The sequence below is a fragment of the Syngnathus leptorhynchus genome, chromosome 5, assembly GCF_054491065.1.
Source record: "Syngnathus leptorhynchus isolate UIUO chromosome 5, UIUO_Slep, whole genome shotgun sequence".
Classification (NCBI taxonomy): Eukaryota; Metazoa; Chordata; class Actinopteri; order Syngnathiformes; family Syngnathidae; genus Syngnathus; species Syngnathus leptorhynchus.
In genome coordinates, this window is record NC_141199.1 from 10,810,311 (window position 1) to 10,833,485 (window position 23,175).

Genomic DNA, 23,175 nt, shown 5'->3' on the forward strand with positions numbered 1-23,175 from the left:
CACCAGGTCTTAAATTTCACATCGGGAAAAAGCAGCTGAAGTGATCTCACTCCTCAGTTTGAAATCTTAAATATTGGTATTTTGTGGACATTGAATTGTTCTGCTTGGATGAATATATTTGTGCTTATTGTGTTGTGTGTAATACCAAGAAAAATGAGAATGGGAAATTTCTTGCAACTCACTTGATTATTTCTCACACAACTCTGCCATCATACAGTGGTTGATAAATCGGTGGCTATTGAGCATGACACATTTTTTGCTATGTCTCTTCCTCAATGTCAGCTGGGATAGGTTACAGCTCACCTGTGACATACTAGGACATTTTACATCAATGAAATTTTATGCAAAGAAATGTTATTTCTCTACCAGCAAAATTGCTGTGAACCTACCAACCCAGGCTTATTTTTACTAAATATTAATATTTCATTAAATATCTCAAATTCACATTGCTGACACTTTCAATTGTTTTTTAATTCTCACAGTGTGACTTTGATTTATTTGAACAAAATGAATGTCACAGAAAACTAGCACGCACGCACCCGAGCTCCTTTCAACCTTCAGATCATTTCGTCCCATGATCCTTTGCGCGAGTCTGACAAGTGGATCCAAGATGGCGTAGAAAGTAAAGCTAGGTAAGTATTGACTTCCCATTTTCAAACCTTTCATTTTCTTTCATTTTTGAAGGCCGATGTAAATAATTGCTTATGCGCAGCATTAGGAAAATAAAGCGTGCTTGGATTTCATGCGTAGACAACAGGGTGATGTCATATCAAATATATGCGCCAATTTACCGTAGCAGAATCACAGGCCCGAACCCGTTTTGTTTAGGCGAACCCAGTTTAGCCAAGCTAGCCAGCTAACATTAACCCAGCAGCCTGCTACTCTTTATTTGAGCTTTCAAGGTTTGTGCTGCGAAGATGCATGTTTTAACAAGCGAGCAAACTTGCAATCGCTGCGTGCCTTGTTAACGGCATTGCCGTTGTGCCTGTGGAAACGCGGCGCGATGGAGACATTTTCGAGGCTTTGAAACGTCACCGTTTGTTACAGTGAAAACAAGTTTGCCTCTCAAAGAGAAAAGTAAGCCCTTACTCTACCACTATCCCATCGATTTTAAGTATAACGATCTTCTGTTTACCAAATGTGTCGGCTAGTTTCGAAACGGGGCTGCACCATTATGTCAGACCGAGAACAATTTGGTTATTATTGTTGTTATTATTATTTTACTACTAAGCTCGCTGGTCCGTTATTTCAGCCAGTGCAGTGATGGGCTTTTGTTCTCTTCTTTATGTAAACGAGTCTCACACAAAACATTGCAATCCTCAATATTTTTTGCCATACTAGTTGTATGGTCTTAAAAGCCATCCTTGTCTCACTTAAACTTTGTGTAACACTTTGACAAAACACGCAGCCGTAATAAAGTGCTGTGCATCAAAAATAAAATAGTCATATTAATGTTATAATATTACAATCATAAATGACCAAGCATAATCTTGTCTCATCCAAATAGAGTTTTTAAATGTTAGTTGATAAGAGGGGATCCAACTTTGAATTCTCCATTGACTGGCATGAAGGTGCCTGAACGTTGCACCTTCAGGCACCTTCAGGCTGAGATGTTGCGATCACAGTGTACATGATGTTGCTCAGTTTTGCTTCAAGCAAAGTTTGAAAGTAAACAAGCTACTTTTACAATTCTCCTGCCCCATTTTGTCATCTCCCTCTCTCGACTTTATTATAAAAACAAGCACCAATACACTTCTCCAATGATTACCACGGCCAAACATTCTGAAAACAGTCCACGTAAGTTCTATATGACATAAAAGATGTACAATCAACTATAAATGAGATAAAGGGTGAAAGAGAAAAATTAGCAGCATTCTGCCAAACATAAAAGGCGCTGTTTTTAAATGTTTGGTTTTTCATACCCTTTACCTTTTCATAGCAACTCCATGGCAACCAATTTACCCCTGATTTTATAGTTGTGGTTGGTGATGTTTCTCATTTGCTATTAAAACAAATCATTGTCAACAGGTAGCAACTGAACCAAGATAAAATTTCAATGCCCATGCTGAAATTGCATGCACCAGCCAGCCACAACAAATGGTAAATCTGCAAAAGTGAATATTAAATACAGAATATTTAGCGTGAACTGCTTGAATGTAACCTGCCTTTTGCAAGATAATAGTCTTCAACTTCACTTGTCATTACTATCAGTGATTGTAGTTTCAACAAATCAAGATGCAATAATAAATGTACGCCCCTTGTCAGAATAAGCATTATGGATAATGGATGGGTTAACAACTTCAAAACAACAACCACGGCCGTGTCCAATTTTTAACATGACATATATAAGGTTTCTCTCTCTAGAATGCATTTGTTTTTTCACACCATAAGGAAGCCCTTAGCATGGCTTTCAAGTCATTGTTGGTGGGACGATCCAACGTTATGGTTTCAAGAAATGAAAACGCAAAACACATTTAAATCACAAACAAGAACAAGCAGCGTTTGGAAATATGAGGAAGAGAAAGTTTTCAGAAACTGAATTTCATATCAATAAACTGCTAAACTGATCTGAGACCTCTCTGAGATCTCTCTGACCTGTAGCTGCAAGCAACAAAAAATGTCTCCCGAAGAAATCTGTAATCATTCACAATGTTTAATGAAATATATGAATTCAGAATAAAAAGATACCACCTACATTATTGATAATACTCAGATGTTTGATGGAATAGTGGTGATGAGTGCTGGTCTGAGTTAAAGATCCTCCTCATGTCGTGTGTCCTTGAGTTTTAAATTTTGAAAAAAAACAAATACATTTAAATAAATGAACATTTATGACCACAAGCAAACGTACCAAAAATTGGTATGACTGGTATTGAATCCCATGTACCACGAATCTGTACCGCACCAGTTGAAATGCGAAGAATACCCATCCATACATGTATATCTGTATACGTATGCCTTTGTTGATGTGATCTCCCCCCCATCTTCCCCTCACAGAAGTTTTGTCCCTGAGTCATGGCGGACAGGAGAGCGGAGAAATCATGTGAAGAAGCCAGCAGATCCTTAGTCAGGCGGGACTATGAGGCGGTAGTATGTCATAGCACGGACACCTTGGCAGTCCTCGCTCCTCAAGTCCAATCCACAGGCGCCCCACTCTCACCGAACCCGCCTTCCGGAAGCCTACGCAATCGCGCCCTGCTTTACCGCATCGCTGCCTTTCTTCAGTTGGTGAGTACAGTGCTGATCAAATGTCTTGTTATACATCGTCAAAATTGAAATAGTCCGTTATACCATGCAATATTTGTACAGCATTTTCACATCAATGTGTGCCGTAACGAAGCGCGTTGCAAAAACAAAATAACAATACAACAAGAAATATTACATAAAACACTGGCAATAATACAAACAATAAGTATCTCTCCATATAATTTGTTGTTTGAAGCGGTTATAGATTAAGGAGGAGAAATTCAAAGTCTCCTTTCCTGGATCTTTTTAACTTGCAGTTTCACCCATAACGAGAAAGAAGCGATTCAATGAGAATAAAAATCATGTGTCCCTCAAGGGAGATTTAATGAGAATAATAAACATTTGTCCCTCACGGTTCTCTTCTCACAACACCTACAATTATAGAAACGACTTGTATTATATATTAACAGTGGAAGCAAGTCCATTGTGAGGCCTACTGTAGATAGTAATTCTCTGAACTTCTGTGAGTGAAGGTCTGACCCCGACAGCATGTCTAAAGTATATTTGTCGTGGCTGTTGTTCAAATTATTTGTTTCTCTCACAACAGAAAAAATATGATGAAGCAGATGAAGACTGCAAACACGGTAAGCATTTTTCAACTCTTGAGTTCTTACTGATAAGCAAACTACGGAGGTGCAAAGAAAGTTGGCGCGCATCATGAGTACAGATGGCTCTGAATTTGCATGTACAGTACACTGAGTAGGAACATTCTACACTTTGATTATTGTCTTAGGCGTTATGTTCTTGCTTTTCTTTCTAACCTAGTCCTGGCAGAAGATCAGACCGTGGGAGACAGTTTGCTCCAGGCCAGCTTGAACTCTATGCAGTTGGATGGCAGCCTGCAGGATGTGGCCAGCATCCTTTCTAAAGCCTTGTTTGGAGAGCCTACGGTACGTTGAATGAACATGTACTATAATACATTGTGTACTAAGCGGTTCAGATAACTGATGGGTTGACAAATGTATTCCTTCCACTCCAAAGCACGTCCTTAAATACATCTTACAAATCATTGCTGTAATAAAATTCTCCATCTTCTTTTGCAGAATGGCATTGTTGCAAAGGACATATCCAGATTAAAAATTCTGTTTTCAGAAATCGAGGTCAGTTACAAACTGTCATGCACCACATTGCCATGCTTACGCTCCATTCTTGTTTATGCCCTTTTGCCATGTTTTAATGGCTCAATACTATAAGCAAGAGTCATATTCGCTAACTTGTAACTATATAATCCCACTCAGTGTCATATGTAGCTGTTTTGAATCTCTTTTGGAATTCCAGTGTGTCAATTAATAGCCATGCCAAAATAATTGTCTGTCTCTACCTAACCATTACCCCATCCTTTTTTTTTTCTGTCAGGCTATAAAGAAGAGTGAGATGGCACCTGAATACACAGATGACCAGGAGGAGGGTAGGCAAAAGTTTGCCAACATTTGCACGCAACTTTGTGGTCTGCAAAAGGTTTTAATTCAGCCTCGTTGACCGTCAAACTTTGTGTACGCTGACAGAGGTACAAGATGGCTGGCAGTTCAGGCCCCCTCCTCGAGGAGTCACCAGCAGTGAAGAGTACACACTCTGTAAAAGGTTAGAAACAAACACAAATGTGGGTCTTAAATTGTGAAAGTATTGTGAGTTTGGATGAGGAGTTTTAAATTGTCAGACCGATGTTGAAAGGTAAATTGTATCTTCATCTACGTTCGTAATTGAGAAAAAAATCATCAAGATAAAAACTTTGTTGTTGAACAAGCACCCAACCACACTGCTCACATCTCCTTCAGGTACTTGGAGCAGGGTCTGTGTCGGTATGGGGCCCAGTGTACGTCGGCCCACTCGCAGGAGGAGCTAATGGAATGGCAGAAACGCTACGCATCGCGCCTCATCCGTCTCAAACAACAGCAGGAGAGCAAACACTTCACCGAAAATTACATGGAGACACTAATTGAGAAGTGGATGAACTCTCTGTCTCCAGAGAAAGTGGTATGAGATAGAAAACACATTTTATATACTATAGACACTTTCATCTTGATATTTGAATTTATGGTACTGCTTATGATGCTTATCTGCAGCAAACTGACCACAGGCTATAGCAATAGAATTAGAAATAACTGTTGTTCTTTTTTCACATTTATTTAAAACACATTTATAATCCCTCCTGCCCTTCAGTCCCAATGGAGAATTATTTTTCCCAAGTCCGCAATAATTAACCTGTAGAAGTAAAAAAAAGTATCGGCATTTGACCTAATTGTTTTTCTCTTTCCAGCTTAGTGATTGTTTAGAAGGAGTCGCTGTTGAAACCAGCTCAAGCCTCTCTCTAACTGTCACCACCAAAAAATCCTTCCACTCTTGGACCTTCTCACTGCTCTGCAAGGTAGGGGAGGAAAAATTGTCTGTGCTTTATCAGGGATGTGCATTTGACTCGTTTTTCTTGATTGAACATTTTCAAATGTTTTTTTATTATTGTTTTCTTGAATCCCTTTAAAATAATGTTAATCTCCATGCTCAAGTAGTTTTTCAATTTGTCACTCTCACTCCTTACACGTATAATACATCTTTATTGATAACCATCCAATGCATGTATCTGAATTTTGCCATTATGAATGGAACAGTATTTTAAAATGCAATGTGTTTTCTGTTCTAAGCCACCGTTTTTCTCTTTTCTGTCATCTGTGTCAGCCTCCCAGAAAGCTATATCGCATAGCCCTGCTCTACGATGCCCACAGACCACATTTTTCCATCACAGGAGTTTCTGCTGGGGAGCAGATCCAAACTGTGTCTGCTGGCTCTCAAGAGTGGACTCCTCAAAAAGAAACTGCAGGTATGTCATTTAGTATATGACTAAATATACTAAGAGTTTAGGACCACATCACCTTCCTCGTGCGCATCTTGAATTATCTATTCAGATGACCCATGCTACCACCCAATTGAATTATCAATTAAACTGATATCCGCATCTGGTACCAGTACTTGCTTTTCTCTGGCTAAAATGTTTGACAGAGCTATTATATAGTACTCCCTTTGTATATTTTATTGAATGCCTTACAATGCAGAGTGTCAAGTTCATCTGAAACGGTTGACAAATAAATTCACTCCTTGTGATTTTTGTTACGGACAGTGGTGGCAGACAATGGCATGGACCACTGTGTCTACAAGGTCACCGTGGACTTCACAACAGAGATCTTTGGCACCTTCAGACAAACCATAGTTTTTGACTTTGGCTCGGAGCCAGTGCTGATGCAACGAATCATGGTGGATGCTGCCTCTATTGAAGGTATGTCAAAAAGAAGCTTTATTGTCACATCCATTTTCTATACCGCTTGAAAAAAAAACCTACAATAGTTAAGCGCAATTAACTGTTTGCTTTTGTTTTCTAGATATTGAACATCTGATGGCAGCTAGACAGCAGCTCTTGATGACTGCCAAACGTTGGGACTCTTCCTGTAAGACTATAGTTGGGTTCACACCTAATGAGACCATGTGTGATCTGGAGCGCAGCCTTCTTTCACGCTATCAAATCCCACTGTCGGCGGACCAGCTCTTTACTCAGTCAGTTCTGGATAAGACTCTGACCAGAGAAAACTACCAAGCCCGGCTCCATGACCTTCTCTACATAGAGGAGATTGCACAATTTAAAGAAGTTAGCAAGTAAGTCATTGATTTTTTTTCCTTCCCTTATTGTATGGTGCAATGCCCTCCTATAAACAGGTAGGTGCACATAAATAGATAATAGTCAGTCAAATTTACAACAATAAAGGAGGCAATATTTTTTGTCGGCTTACAATTTTGGCAGTGTTGGAAAGATATTGAATACCAAAGTTCTTTTCATGCCTTTTGAGCTTTCCTATTCCACCAGTAAATAAATCGTGTTTCGGCACAACAGGATGAAAAGTGCAAATTATCTTATAAAAATGCTGGCAGTTGGAATACTAGTAAAGCTACATCTTTGTGTTTGATATTCCAACTAAAATAGTACCCTTGTGAATTTTGAAATTGGATGTTTGAGTGAATCCCAAATTGGTGTGTTTCCAGCCTACCACAAGGTGTCAGACTTATCACACACAATTAGACTTCTAGTAAGGTCTAATAAAATGGCTGAGGTGATATTTCAGAGCAGGGCTTTTCTATTATTATTATTATCTTTTAACAGACCCAATTTGTTCCCTTAGTGTTACACAATCACTACAATCTACTGTGATTTGTATTTACAGGCCAAATCAGATTTTGTTTTAAATTTGACACCTTGATTTTTCCAGTTCTGATGGTCCCCTGGTTTGTAAATGTGTTAGTTGGTCCTCTAACCTTTTTTTTTGTCTCCCAAGGTTTAACATCAAAGTAAGCCTGCAGCTGGTATCCAGCTTCATGCTAACTGGCATTTCAGTTGGAGCCAAGTATGCCCAAAATGGACAACTTTTTGCACGTTTCAAACTTACAAAAACACTGTCTGAGGTATTGTGTGAATGGATTTCCCATTGTAGTACCGCTAAAGATGAACATTTTGCGTTCTCTGTTAGCTAGTTAAACCCAGCAGCGTTTCTATCACCCCTCAGGACACACTGGCTGGACGACTAGTAATGACCAAGGTGAATTCAGTTCTCTTCCTGCCTTTGGGCTTGGAGGGCTTCAGCAGCCAGCCTCCTCCGGGGGTTAAAGAGCGTGTCTACGAAGCTGTGATTGAGGAGAAGACCAAGGAATACATCTTCCTCAGGATTTGCAAAGACTGCTGTGATGAACTTGGACTATTGCCTGACAGAAAACTCCAGGTTTGCAACCTAATGATGCCTGTAATGTGACCCCCCCCACTGGTTCTTAACTGTCTCCCGCTTAAAAAAGTTCTTGATTGAAGATGAAACCTTATATCGTCCACGATCAGGTTAATACTATCATGGCAGTCAAAATCGTAATCACAATTTAAATTTCACTTTGCAGCCCTACCCCAGATACCCCTTGATCATGTGTTTATTTATTTTTTGTTTGTTTTGTTTTTTTACCGGTTTTGTACCAGTTTGTTTGTTTTGTTTTTTTTAACCAAAGAGCCCACATTTGACAGCTGTAGTGTTACTGTGTGTATAGCTGTTGATTTAAATTGTCTGTTTAGTCAAAGGATCACGTTGTTTATGCATCAGGTGGAGCTCCAGTTCCAGCTGAACAGGCTTCCACTGTGCGAGATGCACTATGCCCTGGATCGCATCAAAGATAGTAAAGACAATAGCATTCTCTTCCCTGATGTAAGCCTTGTCCCGACCATCCCCTGGAGCCCCAACAGGTAATTCTCGCATTACACACTCTTCAATGCTGCAATTCCTCCAACCGAGTACTTTTGTCGGAAGCGTAGTTTGTCAAATGCATCTTGTAACTGCAATACATGATGCTATCCTCACAGAGAGCCCGTGATGCTAATTTATGAAATGACCAATTACACTTTGACTCGCTGATCTGTCAGGCATCATGAAACCGCCTTATAGATTTTGATTTAATGACTGAAGTCAAAGGCAGGTACAATATGAAGCCCTGCAATTTACTAAGCTTTCACTCAGCTATGCTCCAGATATTGATTGTTGTATTTGATGTGAATAGAAAGATAATAGTCTTAGTACTTATCTGCTTGAGTACTTATCTGCTTGGAAGCCATTCTTTTTTTTTTTTCTTCTTTGTTATTCATGGCAGCTTTTTTCCCAGTGTGGTGGTCCGCAGAGCTGGCCAGGTAGATTTGTCAGTGGAGACTGGGCTAAATGCCAAGTAGAGTAGAGACCGTCGGCATACACGAGGTTTTAGTGGCTCTATTTCAATAAAAGCTTCATCAAATCATTACTGAACCCATCCTTCTCTGTCCCTCAGGCAGTGGGATGAACAGCTGGATCCACGTCTGAATGCCAAGCAGAAAGAAGCCATTTTAGCCATCACAACACCTGTCTCTATCCCCCTGCCCCCAGTCCTCATTATTGGACCCTATGGCACTGGCAAGACATTCACTCTGGCACAGGCTGTCAAACACATCCTCCGCCAGGAAACTAGCAGGTATGCGTGTTTATTAGTTGTAATTTGTACCAATGAATTTGGCCAATGAATTTGTAATCATTGTTAGTCCCAAACCACCAATTTTCCTAAGCGTCATTCTTGATCACTTGATTTGTTTCATTTTGTTACAGTTGTTTCCGAAACATGACATTCATTCCACTTTAAAGTACTTTGTTTTATTTTTTATTGGTGGACAAAATAAGAGACCCAGGTCATTGTGCAATACAAGTCAACACCACAGCACTGCTCTTAAAAATAGTGAATAAATGAAGAAGAAGATAGAAGATAGAACATCGAACTAACCAATTGCTTGCAAAACCAAGTATCATTAGAACAAATTTGGACTTTTTTATTTGAGTACGTTTTACTCCCAGTATTTGGATAACTACATTATACCTAACAATTTTAAATCACATTTTGGTCGTTGCACATTGTTGGATTGTCGATAGTGAGTACTCTGTACAGATAATTATGGAATACCGCTTTATGGAAACAATGCCATATACCAGGTCTCAAATGAATGAAATACTTAAATGTTTAGTTCCTTAAGTGCCAGAAGGTTGACTACATGTCACATGAAAGTGGGAAAAAAGATCTTTGGGGGAAAAACAGACAGCAAATGTAAGATTTTTATCGTTTGCCTCTGAATGCATGTAATATTCAATGTTTTGGATGAATGATAGATGTTTTAAAAGCCAAGACAAACAGAGATTACCATTTTAGTTGCGTGACATACACTCAGGGACAATAACTTCTTTTGTTCTTCTGTCAGTAGCTCATCATGTTGCTGCTTTTAAATGATTTAGCAACCTTGTAGCTGAAGTACCTATCCAGTTTTATAGGTTGAGTTTTAAACAATGTATTGTGTTGAATAATTGTACAGTATTTTTGCAATGATATTTGAATTAAAAAAAAAATAGCGTTTTGATTAAAAGTAAAATGCATGTTGCATTGCAGAGTAACTACTGGTTAGTGAATTGGAATGCTAGCATTAAATCAACCTTAACATTGCTCAGATAACAACATAGTAAGACCTCCCACTTTGGTTTGCCTTTGAGCTGCTCAGCAACATAAGTCAAATTGGCTTCGCAGCTAACTCATAAATGCCCATGTGTAAACACAACAGTAACATCTCTGATCTTTGGTTATTAAACTTGCTTAAAAAAAAAAAGGGAGGGGGGAGGATTTTGGCATTTATTTCAGGCACAATATCAGCAGCTTGGGGCACAATATTTGCAGTAAGTTCAGTGTATGATTTCTCTGTGGCTCGTCTTTTGTCTCAGCAGGGTTCTGATCTGCACCCACTCCAACAGTGCAGCTGACCTTTACATTAAGGACTACCTTCATCCTTACGTTGAAGCAGGCAATCCACATGCCAGACCTCTCAGGTATTGATAAGCGCATGATAAAGACATGATGCCTGAAGTCCAATGCGAATTGCATATGGCTTTGCACATGCTATTCATTTCTTATTGATAAATTCTGCATATTTGAATCCGAAATGAAGAGGGCTTTAAGTATATTTTCTTGTGGTTTTACTTGTGTTAATGCCATCAGAATAAAACAGATTTAACTCATTCACTGCCATTGACAAGTCTATTGTATTTTTTTAACACGGATGGGAGCACATCTGATGCGATTCCTGTAAATGTCAAACTTGAAAACAACATCACAAACTAAGCAGCTTATTACAGGACGTTTTGATTAAAACCAAAAATATATGAAAAAAAGTCTGAAATAAAAGGAAAGTGGCACTTAAAATTTAAGAACTCTTAAGTGTAAGTTATAATTGATTTTAAAATATAGAATGAGAGATTGACAAGTATCCAAATTTGATTAAATTGAAACATTATTGGGGTTTTTTTTCTCTTTTTTCAGGGTATACTTTAGGAACCGCTGGGTGAAGACGGTCCACCAGGTGGTCCAGCAGTACTGTCTCATCGCCAACACACAGGTCACTTTTAAAATGCCCACAAGAGATGACATCCTCAGACATCGTGTGGTTGTGGTCACCCTCAGCACTTCGCAGTACCTCTGCCAGCTTGACTTGGAACCTGGTGAGTTGCAATTCATCTCATGTACTTCAATAAAATTTATTTGTGGTTTGACATCTGAAAATGTAAAAAATCCTGAAATTTGTAACAACAGTGATATTATCCACTGATGTTGCAAAGTGAAAAATATTTGCGGTGTCCAACTTGGCTGAATGTAAACTGAACTGCTAATCTTTTATAAGTATGTGTACAGCCATTTAATATAGAATATTGTTTCTTGAGCATGGTGAGACAGCTGAAGAAAAGCCATGTTTATCCGGTTAGCTGCAGTTTCTCTCTTATCAACTCTGTTATCTTGTCCTGACACAGGGCTACTGTTCAGTCAGTGATGAAACTCATTTATGTAGCGTTAAAAGACAAGCTAAACGAACCACTTTGTCAGGGTAAGCAAATGACTGCTTCTTAATGTCAGTGGGGGAGAGGACTTTGTTGTGTGGGAATGCCATCTGCTAGTTTTAATGTATTTTTACATCATTAGGCTACTTCCCACATTCCATCTCTTGGGCTCGCCTAGTGTTTGATGGTGATGTAAACAGTCTAAAACCTCTACCAAGTTGCTATCACAAATCCTCAAAGCTGTGCTTGGGTACTTCGGAAAGATGTCTAGGCTGGTTTATGTTACCAATCATCTAGATTTATGGCCTCAAAGTTGAATTTAGGATATGGATAAAGTATTGTCAAGGTAACGAAACAGGTACTACCTAGATTTTGATTATTTAATTGTATAGTTAATTCTGCTTTTAAGAAAACGGATGAACGCAATTTGTCGACTGTTTTTAGACGTACTGAACAACCGTAGTGGCATTCATGTGTAAATTTTAAATGGTTGTCTTTTCCATGTCAAATGTACTGCAGTAAAAAGGCAAGCGACTGAAGCGAAAATGTACCAGGGCTTACGTACATAAAGTGAGGGACTTGCCATTTATTATTAAATGGTTTTCCTAAGTGCTGATCATTGTGGCAGTTGTTTTTGCTTGACACATCATGCCATTTATAAATATAGCTGTCATCTGCAGAGCAATGACAGATAACAAAAGTTGCCTAAGGATTGACCCTTGCGGGACCCCACATGTTATGCCATCCAATCAAGTTTGAAACTTACTATCACAAAATAACTATTTTTCTTCAAGAAGGACATGCTCCATTTTCAAACTGCATAGGAAAAAAGTTACAAAAGTACATTGAGTTTAACATGGGATTTTCATAATGAAATTGTAATTCATTGATTTCAGTTATAGCAGTCATTTATCAAAAATGCTTTGTCCATTCCATTTAGGCCTGTTCACTCATATCTTGTTGGATGAAGCTGCCCAGGCCATGGAGTGTGAGACGATCATGCCTTTTGCCTTAGCTAGCAGTACCACCCGCATTGTGTTGGCTGGAGATCATATGCAGGTAAGTGCCCAAAAAATGGCTAGAGCAGAATATTGATTTCTGTGCTGTTCATTTGTATGGAGGAGGCACGATAGCGCACTGGTTAGCACGTCCGCCTCACAGTTAAGAGGGTTCGGGTTCGATTCCACCTCCCTTTGTGGGGTTTTGCATGTTTTCCCCGTTCCTGCGGGGGCGTGAGTGTGAATGGTTGTTCGTCTCTGTGTGCCCTGCGATTGGCTATCAACCGGTTCAGGGTGTCCCCCACCTACTGCCCAATGCCAGCTGGGTTAGGCTCCAGCACGCTCGCGACCCCTCATGGGAACACGCGGTACAGATAATGGATGGATTGATGGACATTTGTATGGCATTTGACCTTTGTTTACATGCTGGGATGTCTTCACACTGTCAGACCTTAATTAAATCAAAATCATTTTGAGGGTGAGCGGAAGAGCTTGCTGCAGATATTAGCCCTGTTTTTTTTCCCCCAATCAGAAGAAAACAGCCTTGTTTGAGCTGTCCAAGCAGCTCAGCCATAGCGAGCATGAACTACAGCGTCAGTGAAGCTTTATAAGTCCACATATGGATTTATAGCTTTCTAGCTTTATATTTCCTTATCTCCTGCTTTCTATGAATTGCAGAGGATTAACAGTACAGTGAATGACAGCTTTACAGAATTCCACATAGCAAATTCATTTTAATTACTACTTAGTCTGTTTGGTGCCCTCAATAGTGGGTTTAAACTGTAACCAACCACCTGTGTGCCAACTGTCCATAACTGCATTGCCTTTATTTTTTGATTGCATTTCCCCAATGTAACCAGGCTGCTATCTGCAAAGAATCCTCTTTATGTTATGGCATTTGCCAATCAGTCATGACAAGCCTGATATTAAAAATATTTGCTTCTAAAAGGTATTATTGTGCAGTTCATGAAAATGACCAAGCCACTCTAATTTCCTTTTTCAATCTACAGCTGAGTCCATTTGTGTACAGCGAGTTCGCCCGTGAGCGAAACCTGCACGTGTCCTTGTTGGACAGACTGTATGAACACTACCCATCAGAATTCCCATGCCGCATCCTTCTTTGTGAGAACTACCGCTCCCATGAAGCTATCATAAAGTAGGTGTGAGCCCTCAGTGCACTGGCCTAGGAATGGTTTTGGGGTGATGAGATGCTTAATAGAGGGGAGACAGAGTGAGTGAGAGAGAGAGAGAGAGAGAGAGAGAGAGGAAAGCAGACTGACTTGGGTCTTCAGAATACCTAGTCTCATGATTAGGGCAATGCTCACAGAGATTTCAGATGCTTCAAAAAGATACAGTTTGACCTGTGGAATAACATCAAATAATAATAATTTAAAAAAAAAAAAAAAACAAAGTTGCAAGTTGACATGTTCAGTCCTAAGGCAAGGTCTTTTTTGTTCTGGTATAACCATGTATGTATGCAAATTTGACACGAACCAGGGAAACCACTACTACGATGTGTATAAACAGACTAAGATTAAAATGTTGTCTTATTCTTGCCTATTGTTTTCACACACAGCTACACGTCAGAGTTGTTTTATGATGGCAAGTTGATGGCAAGTGGAAAGCAGCCCTGTCACAAAGATTTCTATCCTCTAACCTTCTTCACTGCACGAGGAGAAGATGTCCAGGAGAAGAACAGCACTGCCTACTACAACAATGCTGAGGTATTGAAGAATTTAGTTTCTTAGTTCATATTTCACAAACATCTGAGTACCGTGTTTAATGGTTTAATTTAAAAAATGTTTTTTGTATTACAGGTGTTTGAGATTGTGGAACGTGTGGAGGAATTGCGCAAGAAGTGGCCAGTAGCTTGGGGAAAGCTGGATGAGGGCAGCATCGGAGTGGTTTCGCCGTATTCGGACCAGGTCTTTCGCATTCGGGCTGAGCTCCGAAAGAAGAGAATGCATGAAGTCAGTGTGGAAAGAGTGCTCAATGTCCAAGGTGAGAAAAACACCCTTACCAGGTTACCTTTTTTTTTTTTTATGCATGTCATTTAGTATTTGTGCTTAACTCTTGACGCCTACAATTAGGTGTCCCTTGGTCAGAAGCATTGAAGTGAATTTCCATTTGTTGAAGGCTGACTGGAAATGATCTAAGGAAGTGACAAAAAGTTCGGACAATGATCTTAATGATGAAATTGGGCCGATCTTTTTTTTCTCTTTACAAATATGATTTTGTCAATATTGGTAATCCCATTTAAAATTGACATCCCTTTTAATGACCCTTTGAGGGGCAACTGCATCCCAAAACCCTTGGTAATATTTTTCCATGATATTTTGTATCCACAATTCCCTTTTTTGAGATACTCTTAATATGTATTCTCATTGGGAATGTAAGCACACTACACTACCCTGGTATGACCCACTGTAATTATGAGCGTGTATATTAACCTCCACATCATCAATTCTCATTATAAGGGGTATGTGAGAGCTTCGAGCGTTCGCTCCCCTGATCAAGCATCATACATCTTCCACTTGCATCCTATCCAGATGCTTTCTTCAGGTCATTAAGCCCCTCATTAATTGCACATAAAAGGCACGGAGACACATACACTCAACCAGCACTGGTTAATGCCAGAAAGTGAATTAGAACAGCGCACAGATGTTAGTTTTTGTGATCTAGTAGCAATGTGCAAAGTCATTTATTGAATAATTACAGGGCCTTGTTTTTTTATTATTATTATTATTACAGATTTTAGTGGGGTCTAATGTTTGTGGTGTGATTTAAAAGAATTTGCTGTTATTTGAACTATTTCAATTCAAGTGAATATTATTCTTTAGCGACAACTAGCTGTGTGTATTTCTTTCTTTCTTAAATGAAATGCCAGTTTAGAATGAGCACTCAACCAAGACATGTTTGTAGGTAAACAGTTCCGGGTCCTGTTCCTAAGCACGGTGCGGACGCGGCATACCTGCAAGCGCAAACAAACAGCCATCAAGCGGAAAGAGCAGCTTGTGGAGGATTCCACTGAGGACCTGGACTACGGATTTTTGTCCAACTACAAGCTGCTCAACACAGCCATCACCAGAGCTCAGTCGCTGGTTGCGGTCGTGGGAGACCCAATTGCACTGTGCTCTGTTGGACGCTGCAGGTAAATACAAGCCGTCTTTCATACCATTGGAGGATTTGTTAAAGTGTGGTACATGTATATTTTTACAATATTATTTTAAAACTGCCAACTGACTTAACTTCAGCTAGAGAAGTAGTAGTTTAGAGCAGCTTGTACCAGATGTTTTGAAAGAATTTAGCTTTGACTACCACTGTATTGTAGTTGTGACACTTTGGTTAGAAACCACTAAAGAATACTCTTCCTTAAAAAGCTGACTTTTCTCTTGATTCATTTTCAGAAAGTTCTGGGAGCATTTTGTTTCCATCTGCCATGAAAACTCAAGCCTCCATGGCATCACCTTTGAGCAAATAAAGACCCAGTTAGAGGCCCTGGAGCTAAAGAAGACCTATGTTCTCAATCCTCTGGCTCCAGAATTCATCCCCCGTGCCCTCAGGCCCCTGCAAGGGCACCCGCCTCCACAGGCCCTACATCCCCACCACCATCCCCATCATGTGCAGACATCCTCCACAAAACAGACACAGCAGCAACAGCAGCAGTCACCACCTAAGGTAAGGGGTGTATGAGTATCTGTAATTATGAGCGTGTATATTAACCTTTGTTTGTAGGGGGGGGTAGAAAAACATGCAATAACATTTGTGGATTGTATATATCAAACTCACTTTCATATCCAGTGATATTGCTGCAGTCTTTGTTATTCACTGTGTACACAAGACAAGATAGGACCATAGGTAGAAAATAGATTAGTCAGTCGCTTTGCAGCGCACGGTAGCAGTGTTTTAAATAAGCCCATCTTTATGGAAGCCCTAAATTGTGACTAAACTGCCCTGTTGTTTCATGTACCCAACCCACAACAGGAAATTGCTTTTATGGCCATTTATTTACTGAACTAGGGTTAGGGTGTGTGGTTTTTGGGTTGTTTTTGTAGTTGGGCTTTTTTTTATTTTTTTTATGTGCCTGCGTATGTCCCCGCTGTCTGCCCCGAGGTAAAGGTTAACGAAATCGCCACTGCTGCCAACATGCCGCCATCACCCACTGGGCCTAATGAGCCGCAGCATCAGCTGGATTTAGCAACACAGACATGCAATTAAGCAATGACACACTTGATCCTATGATGCTTCCCGTAAATGTCATTTCAGCATATGCAGCATGTTGCTTGTTGAAAAGGTCATCCTATTGTTTGGGTATTCACGAGGCACATATTGTTACAAGTGTCATTCTCGCTTTTTGCACGATGCTTTTTGGATTAGCTTTCTAATATGGTTGGCATAGAGGTTCAGTGTTTCAATGCAAGTTTGTTAATGCAGGTAAACACAAGACCGATAGAAATTATGATGACCGATTTGTCTTTGGATATTACAGCATTAGATCCGTCGGAACATAGTTATACAACGGAGTCTTGAGCTCAAAATTAGATTTGTTGTAACAAACAAGCAAGACAATGATCTATTACTTAGTTGTTCTGTTATTGTTCAGCTGAATTCCTGCTTCCCCATAACTAATGAAAAGGTGCTGAAAGCGCGACCTGTTACAGCCACAGGACCACCTTAACAGTCGTGGATGAGCTCCACATAGCCACTCGTGATGTTTATCGAGTCCCCCTTTGTGATTTTCTAACGATCCTTTTATCCTGCAGGGCAAACATGCCAACCACACAGAGCACCTTCCACCTGAAGGTTATGGTGAGTGTTTTGAGTTGTCTTCTGATAGTCTGTGTAACTGATACTATTTCTGAGGAGTAAAGTGTATGAAACATGTTGCCAACTCAACAGCAGAATTATTGTCATGCTGACTGCATGTTGAATGTTCATGCACCTCTGGCAGCCATGATTACTTGAGGTGAAATAATGACATATCACCGTCAATGTCTTAGAACCTCAGCTCTCTCTTAAAAATAACAAGTGCCAATCACACAGAGTAGTAAAAGATCCTTCGGCAATCCTATCGAAGCTGCAATATGTCGAGTCACTGTGACTTGATATGTCTTTATTTCAAACCGATTTAAAACATAAAACGAGAGAAATAAATAAAATACAATAAACGACACTCCAAAGTGCCATACCCAAGTCAATGCTCGAAGCCTATAAATGGCAACTACAGCGTATTTTCTACTCCTCTCTCATTGCAGTCCAGCCCAACCCAGCTGTTCTAATGGGAAACCCAATCCAGGCATTTACACCCCCTGTGGGTGCCGCCCCAACTGGCTTGGGCAAGTCACCAAGTCCTGTTCAAAGGATAGACCCTCACACTGGCGCCAGCATCCTTTACGTTCCAGCAGTATATGGTGGAAACATGGTCATGCCTGTGCCACTTCCTGTAAGTTTGTGCTCGATAAACAATTGACAAATGTGTGCAAGCCAAATATGGATAAAGTAATCTAGTAGTTTGAAATCGAAGAGCTGACATTTTTCTCAATCTTTAGACTTGATAAAAAAAGATGTTATTATTTGTATTGTCTTTTTTAGTTGCCATGGCCAAGTTATCAGAACCGCTTTGCTGTTGACCCACGAATCATGAGCCACCAGGCAGCCATGGCCTACAACTTCAACCTCTTGCAGGCCCAGAATCGAGGCTCTCCTATTCCTTGCAGTGGAGTGGTACATCCCTCTCCCCTTGGAGTGGGACAACCAAGCCCTGACACAGATCTACAGTCGGATGCAGTTAGAAATGGCATGCTTTGAATTTTGTTTCACTACAGTTTTTGAAATCAAAAAGGATTTATGCTGGTAACGTTGTTGTTGTTGACTACGTTTTAGGAAAACTAGAAGGATGTTCAAAGTCGGAGCAGACACCTGAGAGAAAAAACACAGAAATTAAGGATAAACAGGTACACTGTACATCATTTTTTGTCTACCAAATATATGCCGGTGCTATGTTTTAGATCATTCTGACTCAATTTCATCATTTTGATTCTGGTTCCAAACAATTCTCAATTCCAACTCTTTTTGGGGTCAGTCTTTCATAAATCAGGAAGTTGTCTGCAGATAGACAAACAAATGTGCAAAAGAAAATCATAGTTAATTGCGAAACCTTCTTTTCCTCTGTTTTTCAATACTCCGCCCCCCAGGGCGATTTTGACACAGGTCGAAGTCTGGAATCACAGCCCGATGGTATAGCTGGTTTTCCAAATGCACTGCTTCACCGAAAAGACCCCTCGGCCGGTCAGAGAGCACTCAATTATCATCTGGCACCACCCAACCCTGCCTTCCCAACACATCCTGCCAGTGGAAGATCTCTCCCCCAGCAGTGTCCGGTCTCAAGGCTTCCTTATCGGGTCAACCAGCCGCAACATCCACCGATGGTCCAGCAGAGTCAGCTCAGCCCTGCCTTCCCTGGTGGAGGTCACAGCGCATCCTTCTTTAGTGGCAATATTGCCTCACATAGGGCAATCCAGTCTCCCACTTTAGATGTGCCAGAATCAGGAAGCGTTGAAGAGATGGGAGGCTCTATTCGGACTTCTGTGGCCCACCTGGGGGGTCACCACCCAAATCTATCACAACACCACAACAGAGTCAGTAGCTTTGGGGAGGAAGGACAAGATGCAGCGCACTCAGATGGTCATGGTGAGTTGTCTCCAATACATTCATTATTAGCTCAGTCATTTGCAAAATCACAAGGGCAGTCATTTTCAAGCTAATGTCATGTCTTTTCAGATCTGCGACGGCCCTTGGCTCTGGAGGTTCTGAACCAACAGCAGCAGGCTGCCAGGCTTGGCCAGTGGAATGAAGCAGCAGGCCCTTTCCTCCCAGGGGGTGTCGCCTTCCCCTTGCCCCAACAAACCCCCCACCTTGCTCAGCCACCCATGACTCGCTTTTCTCATCCGTTACACCGTGCAGCAAGTTGGGGCCTTGGTGCCAACATAGAGGAAGATGCCACTTCCACTGGTCCACCTTTCAACAGGTTCGACCATACCTAAAAGATTGTTTTAAAAAGAATGGATTGATTTTGCTGTTTAGTCTCACCTATAGTTATATTGATGTCAGATTTTTCAAGATCTCATGCAACGCATTTTCACTCGTCAGGTACACAGGCCTCCTGAGAGAAATCCCCCAGCACGAGTCACCTGAAACCAGGGAAGCAAGTGAAATTCAGCCCCCTCCACAGTCTCGCCTTCTCCAGTATCGCCAGTCCCGTGCCTCAGCTGACCCTTCATCTTCTTTAGCTGCTTCTTCAAATCATGCCGGCCCATTTCCGTCTGGACCTTACCACCACGAAAGCGGACGCGATCACCTTAACAACAACAACGTTCTCAACAACTCCGCTCTGCAGCAGCACACCGTTGGAAATTCTCTTTACAATAGCAGTTGCTATCAGACACCAGCGCACCCTGCCAGTCCCCCTGCATCACAGGTCAAATACCTTTTACAGGAGACCCAGTGGTCCCATGGTGGAGGCGCATCCGTGAGCCCGCCACAACAGAGCCACCTGTTAGGTAACCAGGCCCACGGCCTTCCATACGGACTGCCCATCATGGCACCACCCAGCAGGCAGGAGCAAGTCCATTTGATGCAGCTTCACCATCAGCAGCAGCAGCAACATCAGCAGCAGCAGCAGCAGCAGCAAAGTCAAGACCAGGAGTCCTACCAGTCATTGTCACCCAGAACATCTGCAACCACTGCCCTGCACAGTGTAGATGAGGTAGATGTCAAACATTTAGTTGCCTTATGCTGGTTGTATAGTGTATTGGACGCAAATGCAGTTGTACAAAAAAAATTTTTAGGTGTCAGGTCAATTCTTCTTCTTGGAATTAATATCTAATTATATTTTTATTTTTTTGCAATCAGGAGTTTGCATATAAATTTTTAAATTGGTCCAAAGACATTTTTGTTCCATCTTCGCATTACATACTACTATTTTATCACTTCTGGCACCTTATTACTGTCATTGTTGATGCTGATTATGTTTGGATAAAACTATAGAGCTCTGTTGAAGAATGATGTTTAGGGCTATATATGTTCTCATTGGGGTAAACAAAGCTACAATTGAGAGAACATTGATCTTTTTTTAATCTTTTCCGTCTTTTGTCCTGTATCCAGTATGAACCCAGAGGTCCTGGTCGGCCCCTGTATCAGCGCCGCATTTCCTCCAGCTATCCTGATCAACCCTCACTTGCCAATAGCCACAATGCCATGTCCCAGCAGTCCCAGTCCTGTGCAGGAGACAGAAATCAGGACCACCTCCATCCGCACATTCAGCAGCAGCAGCAGCAGCACCACCCACACCCTCCCTACAGCTACCCCTCACATGAGCTCTGGCCCAGTAACGGTGGTGGTCCCGGTCCATTCCAGAACATTCCATGTAATGGAGGTGGGACCCTCACTCATCATCGGGAACTTCTAGGTAGGCTATTTCACAAGAGGTGTTTGCATGTATGTGTACAGTAGAAAATATATGACTGCCAACAAGATTAAATTTGTTTTGTTAAAGGGAACCAAAATTTATGTTTCACATATTTGTATGCAGCATATATGATGTTGTCTTTTTGTGTTTGTCAGCTTCCAAGGCCCTCCGTCAGATGGAGGAGCAGGTAAAGGCGGAGCCACCGGCAGCACAGCAAACACACCCCCACACGCTAAACTCCCTTCAGCACCCTGGACAGTTCCCACCCCTCATGTCCAACAACAAACAGCAGCAGCAGCAGCAGCCACAACAGGCTCCTGCAGAGCCCGTTCAGGCAGCTCCAAATCTAAACAAAGCACCTACTATGTCCTATGCCAGTGCTCTCCGCGCTCCGCCCAAACCACGAGCAATTCGACCTGAGCAGGCTAAAAAGAACAGCGACCCACTCTCGCTCCTGCAGGAGCTCACTATAGGGAGTTCAGATGGTAGCAATGGCTACTATTCCTATTTCAAATGAGTGTCACCCTCTACCTGTATACCCCCTAAAACATTTAAAAAAGAAAAAAAAAAACAGAAAAATCTTACCTGAAAATACAAAAAAAATAGTGCAGTTTATTTACAAATCGTTTCGATCAGTAGGTTTGTTTTCTGCATTTTGTTCCATTTTAAACCTTTTATTTGTAACCGTTTATCCTGTTTCGCATATCTGTGAAAAAAAAGTATATATAATGAATGCATTACCAGTATATATACATAGTCATTATGTATATATGAACATATATACTTATATTATCTACAATTGTATATGTACGTAATGCTAAGAAAAAAAAAAAAGTATTAAAAAAATTTTATGAAAATTTGGTTGGCCACTTAGCTTTCCTGCATTTTTACTTCCATATTGAAGTTAGTTTTGCTGTTCACTAAACACGCGCGTTGGCAGTTTCGTCGAGTTTTCACTTGATTTGTTTTTGTACTACTATAGTTGTGGCAAGGGTCAAAAGCTAAGTGGTCAGCTGACAGAATCTACATGGAGATGTGTATAGAAGTAGACAGTTTCCTCTAATCTGTACATTAAAGACAATAAATGACTGAATCGTATGCCACAGACATGTCCTTAAATTATTATAGACCCTTGTTATGTTTTCAGATATGTTGGACATTCTGCACAGCCAGTTAACCCAAATATTCCACATTTTTGAAGCGTTGTCATGTATGAACGTTTTCCCCTCCATTATTAGAGCCCATTTTGAATTTTAAAACAGGGAATCGGTGGTGTCTTCATATTCTGTTGAAAAGAAACAAAACAAATATTGCTTTTATGCTTTACGTTTTAGGCATCAGTTAGAATTTTTAATAAAGTTTTTCCTGTGGAAGCAATCCCCTCTCACTGCTCTCATTGTGGCTGCTTGTTATTCAATTTAGTCTCGCTAAGAACAGGAGTTGTGGTAGTTGTATTTGGGCTTGACAAAACCTCCGATAAAATCTGGTCTTGTTACAGAGAGGATAAATGAAATGTGCTGTTAGAAGGACAAGAAGGTCGAACAATTTGAAATGTTGCAGTACTGTGATGGTTTGTGAATGTGAACTGGTGGGGCTTTGAAGCCAGAGTGGAGTGGCATTCTGGATAATTGGAAAGACTTTGCGTCAAAATGTTTAGTTTTGTTTTGGGATCTAATCACACATTTGTGATAAACATGTACTGATATGGCTGAGATCTGACTGTTTTCCCATAAAGACAATCTACCAACAATAATGTGAACACGGCATCCATAATCAATCTCATCATGACTTTCAAACTGCTTTTCGTTTGCTCCTAATTGGTTTCTAAATACAAAAGCGCAGTAAAAAAAAAAAAAAAAAGACTACTAGATTTATTTTGTGGGAGATGTGTGTGGGGGGGGGCTTTTGCTTCCTATTTAAACAATTTGCTAGCTGGTGTACTGAGAGCACTGCTAGTTTTTAACGAATGAAAAACAAAACTGCTATTTTGCCCAACGAGATAAAAACTTGGAAGCAGCAGCTTTTTGTGTTCACTGCCCCGTCTGGCTCAAACTAGTGACGTCAT

The 23,175-nt window shown here is 40.7% G+C and overlaps 1 protein-coding gene across 3 annotated transcripts; it reads left to right on the plus strand.

Annotated features, from left to right (window-relative positions):
* The first annotated feature begins 539 nt into the window (after window positions 1-539).
* helz (helicase with zinc finger) lies at window positions 540-21,689 on the plus strand. 3 transcript variants are annotated; one of them, XM_085911892.1, is made up of 34 exons: window positions 548-632; window positions 2,029-2,100; window positions 2,998-3,228; window positions 3,794-3,830; window positions 4,012-4,136; window positions 4,290-4,346; window positions 4,603-4,654; window positions 4,752-4,827; window positions 5,022-5,220; window positions 5,504-5,611; window positions 5,917-6,058; window positions 6,356-6,511; window positions 6,615-6,885; window positions 7,560-7,686; window positions 7,788-8,000; window positions 8,364-8,503; window positions 9,076-9,255; window positions 10,539-10,643; window positions 11,134-11,312; window positions 12,586-12,704; window positions 13,654-13,799; window positions 14,220-14,367; window positions 14,461-14,644; window positions 15,566-15,794; window positions 16,051-16,321; window positions 17,407-17,452; window positions 17,899-18,086; window positions 18,236-18,440; window positions 18,527-18,597; window positions 18,838-19,333; window positions 19,424-19,670; window positions 19,793-20,408; window positions 20,807-21,110; window positions 21,266-21,689. In XM_085911892.1, exons 3-34 carry the CDS (start codon window positions 3,016-3,018, stop codon window positions 21,625-21,627), a joined length of 6,012 nt encoding a protein of 2,003 aa, XP_085768018.1. In that variant the 5' UTR covers window positions 548-632; window positions 2,029-2,100; window positions 2,998-3,015; the 3' UTR covers window positions 21,628-21,689. The 3 variants fall into 3 exon arrangements, with proteins under 3 accessions (XP_085768017.1, XP_085768019.1, XP_085768018.1); XM_085911891.1 differs by lacking the exon at window positions 2,029-2,100 and having other exon boundaries at window positions 540-632; XM_085911893.1 differs by lacking the exon at window positions 2,029-2,100 and having other exon boundaries at window positions 540-632; window positions 10,542-10,643.
* Window positions 21,690-23,175: the final 1,486 nt, after the last annotated feature.

Bases quoted from the DNA above. Each gene is read 5' to 3' on its own strand.
- helz (XM_085911891.1), top strand. From the start codon at position 3,016: ATGGCGGACAGGAGAGCGGAGAAATCATGTGAAGAAGCCAGCAGATCC. The intron at 6,059-6,355 runs GTATGTCATTTA...TGTTACGGACAG, and splicing joins TCCTCAAAAAGAAACTGCAG to TGGTGGCAGACAATGGCATG. The intron at 8,504-9,075 runs GTAATTCTCGCA...TCTGTCCCTCAG, and splicing joins ATCCCCTGGAGCCCCAACAG to GCAGTGGGATGAACAGCTGG.